The sequence below is a fragment of the Dipodomys ordii genome, unplaced genomic scaffold (genome assembly GCF_000151885.1).
Source record: "Dipodomys ordii isolate 6190 unplaced genomic scaffold, Dord_2.0 Scaffold50, whole genome shotgun sequence".
Classification (NCBI taxonomy): Eukaryota; Metazoa; Chordata; class Mammalia; order Rodentia; family Heteromyidae; genus Dipodomys; species Dipodomys ordii.
Window position 1 is genome coordinate 2,251,568 of NW_012267266.1, and position 2,990 is coordinate 2,254,557.

The 2,990-nt window shown below is 52.0% G+C and overlaps 1 protein-coding gene across 1 annotated transcript; it reads right to left on the reverse strand.

Moving 5' to 3' along the window:
* Window positions 1-311: 311 nt before the first annotated feature.
* On the reverse strand, window positions 312-2,745 carry LOC105988615 (protocadherin gamma-A2-like). Its single transcript, XM_013020286.1, is given in 2 exon segments — window positions 312-1,235; window positions 1,237-2,745. Coding segments are annotated over 2 exon segments (2,433 nt in total).
* Between the last annotated feature and the right edge of the window lie 245 nt (window positions 2,746-2,990).

Consider the following 2,990-nt stretch of genomic DNA (forward strand, 5'->3'; position numbering starts at 1 on the left):
TCACTATACATATATTACAGTTATACTCTCTTCCCCATGTAAGAACAATGATGAATGTGCTCTGATATAAAAAAGGATGCTTCCTTAATCTTGGTTCTCCAAGACTTTCTGTTTTGTTTTGAAAGGAGGTTGGAATATGTTGCTCAGGTTGACCACAAACTCTCAACATAGCAGCTTTCAAAGTGCAGGAACTACAGGCAAACCCCACAGAGGATTCTAAATATAAACACTCTAGGGTATATTAGACAGAAATATTTTAGTAACTAATGAAAGCAAGTAAGAAAAATCATTAATCTACATAGTATATAAATTCACAAGTTTACCTGAGAAAATGTTTCCTCTTTATCTTCAAGTAAAGACTGAGGTGCAGATAGAAAATCCTTCTTCTCACAGCTCTCCTGGCTGATGAGTGTGTCAGCATAGTTGGGTTGAGGGAAGATGATGTGGCTTTTGCGGGAGTCGGCGGTGAGGGAGACCTCATGGGAATAGGTCTGAAGGAAAGCCTGAACTCCATCCATGCCCACAAAGTGAGAGGCAGGCATGGCAGCCAACCCATTCCTGGAGGACGGGAGCAGGCGCGCTGTGTGCCAGCGCCTCAGCCTGAGTGCCAGCAGCACAATGACAAAGGCCAGGAAGACACAAGACACCACAGCCACTGCCACCACCAGGTAGAGCGTGAGGTCTGAATCCTGTGGATCAGTGGAGGTCTGGAGGCTGCCGAGGTCTGCCAGGATGTCTGGAATACTGTCAGCCACTGCGATGGTCAGTGTGACAGTGGCTGAGAGAGGGGGCTGGCCATGGTCCTGCACAGACACCACCAGGCTCTGCTTGAGCACATCTCTGTCCACAAGGGCCCTTGCTGTGCGCACCTCACCTGTGTGCAGCCCCACCATGAAGAGCCCAGGTTCACTGGCCTTGAGCAGGCGGTAGGACAGCCAGGCATTCTGTCCTGAGTCCTTGTCTACTGCCACCACCTTGGTCACCAGATAACCAGGCTCTGCAGATCGGGGAGCCAGCTCCACACCTGTGGAACCATCGGTGGGGAGGACAGGGTATAGGATCTCAGGTGCATTGTCATTCTGGTCCACCAAGAACAGGTTCAATGATACATTGCTGCTGAGGGGAGGTTTGCCGCTGTCCAGCGCTATCACCCACAGCTGTAGGTTCTGGAATTGCTCATAATCAAAAGACTGCAGAGCATAGAGGACCCCACTGTCAGAGTTGATGGAAATGTAAGGAGGAGAGAGGTGCTCCGTGAAAGGTCTCCTCAGCCAGAGAGTAAGTGACATGGGCGTTGTGTTCGCTGTCTGGATCATGAGCCAACACTGTAAAGATGGAGGTGCCACGGGGGTTGTTTTCCTTAAGGTAGACAGAGTAGGATGCCTGCGGGAAGGCTGGTGGGTTGTCATTGATGTCTGCTACCTGTAGCACAACATGAGCATCTGTGCACAGTGGTGGGTCCCCTCCATCTGTGGCACTCAGAGTGATGTTGTAAAAGGAAACCTGTTCCCTGTCAAGGGTTCTGGTTGTAACCAGTCTGTAGTAATTGTCCACTGACCTTTCTAACTTGAAAGGCAGTTCCTCTGGGAGTGAACAGGCGACAAAAGCATTTTGTCCAGAGTCTCTGTCGTGTACATTGAAAAGCGCAATTATGGTTCCTGGAGGAGAGTCTTCAGGAACTGAGCTGGTGGCAGAAGTCATGTAAAATTCTGGGGCATTGTCATTCACATCCAAAACGGTAATGATGACCTTTGTTCTGGTTAGAAGGCCTGGACCATCCTGAGCCTCGATATCAATTTCATGGACTTTAGCTTCCTCATAATCGAGACTTTTCATGATTGTTAGATCTCCAGATGTTGACGTCAATTCAAATATGTCTGTAGTTGCTCTAGGGATTTGCTCTAGAAAATATGTCACTTGTGCATTGTATCCTTCATCGGCATCAGTGGCGGTCACCGTGACTATTCGGGTGCCTATTGGTATATTCTCTGGAACACTTACTCGGTACTCGGACTGTGTAAAAACAGGAGCGTTATCATTCACATCCAGCACTTTCACACGGATGCGGCAGGTGCCAGATCTTACCGGGTTGCCCCCATCTGAAGCAACAAGAAGGAGATGGTGCATAGCCTCTTCCTCGCGATCCAGAGCCCGCTCTAGCACCAGCTCGGGATACTTGTTCCCATCTACTCCATTCCGCATCTCCAGGGAGAAGTGGGCATTTGAGTTGAGCTGGTACTTCTGCAGGGCGTTGTCTCCCACATCAGCGTCATGCGCACTCTTCAGGGGGATCTGAAATCCTGGAGCAGTGGTTTCACTGATTTTGAGCTCCAGCTCCTCCACTGCAAAGCGAGGGGCGTTATCATTCACATCTGTGATTTCCACCTCTACGGAATAAACAGTCAGTTTGTCTTCCAGCAAAACGTTAAAGTTGACGAGACAGCGGGGGCTCTGTGCGCACAGCTCCTCGCGGTCGATCCTGTCTGCGGTGACCAAGCTGCCGCTCCGCGGGTTCAGGGCGAAGAGCTGCGCCCTACCTCTGGAGACGACGCGGACGCCGCGCTGCGCCAGCGCCTGCGGCTCCCAGCCCAAGTCCTTCGCGATGCTGCCCACGAAGGAGCCTTTGTCCACCTCCTCCGACACGGAATAGCGAATCTGCCCGGCCCCAGCCTCCCACAGCACGGCCGAGAGAAGGCTCAGCAGGACCAGCTTTCTGCAGTGGAGGGCGTTCTCCAGAGCCGCCATTTCCCTTCTGCCGCGGGGTTTTCTCGGTGAACGGTTTCTGGCTTCTAGGGAGAGAATCCACTCCCTTGTCCACGGTCTGAGACGCCCAGCATGCACAGGGCCCAGCTTACTGTGCAGAGAAGCAATGTGCTGCCGGACCGAGTTGCTTTGCCACCGGAGCTTGCAGGCGCAATGCCCAGCCCTGTGTGTGTGGTCGGTGGTGTTGGCTGGGTTGTGTCTCTGCCTCGCACTCCTTAGGTGGTCAA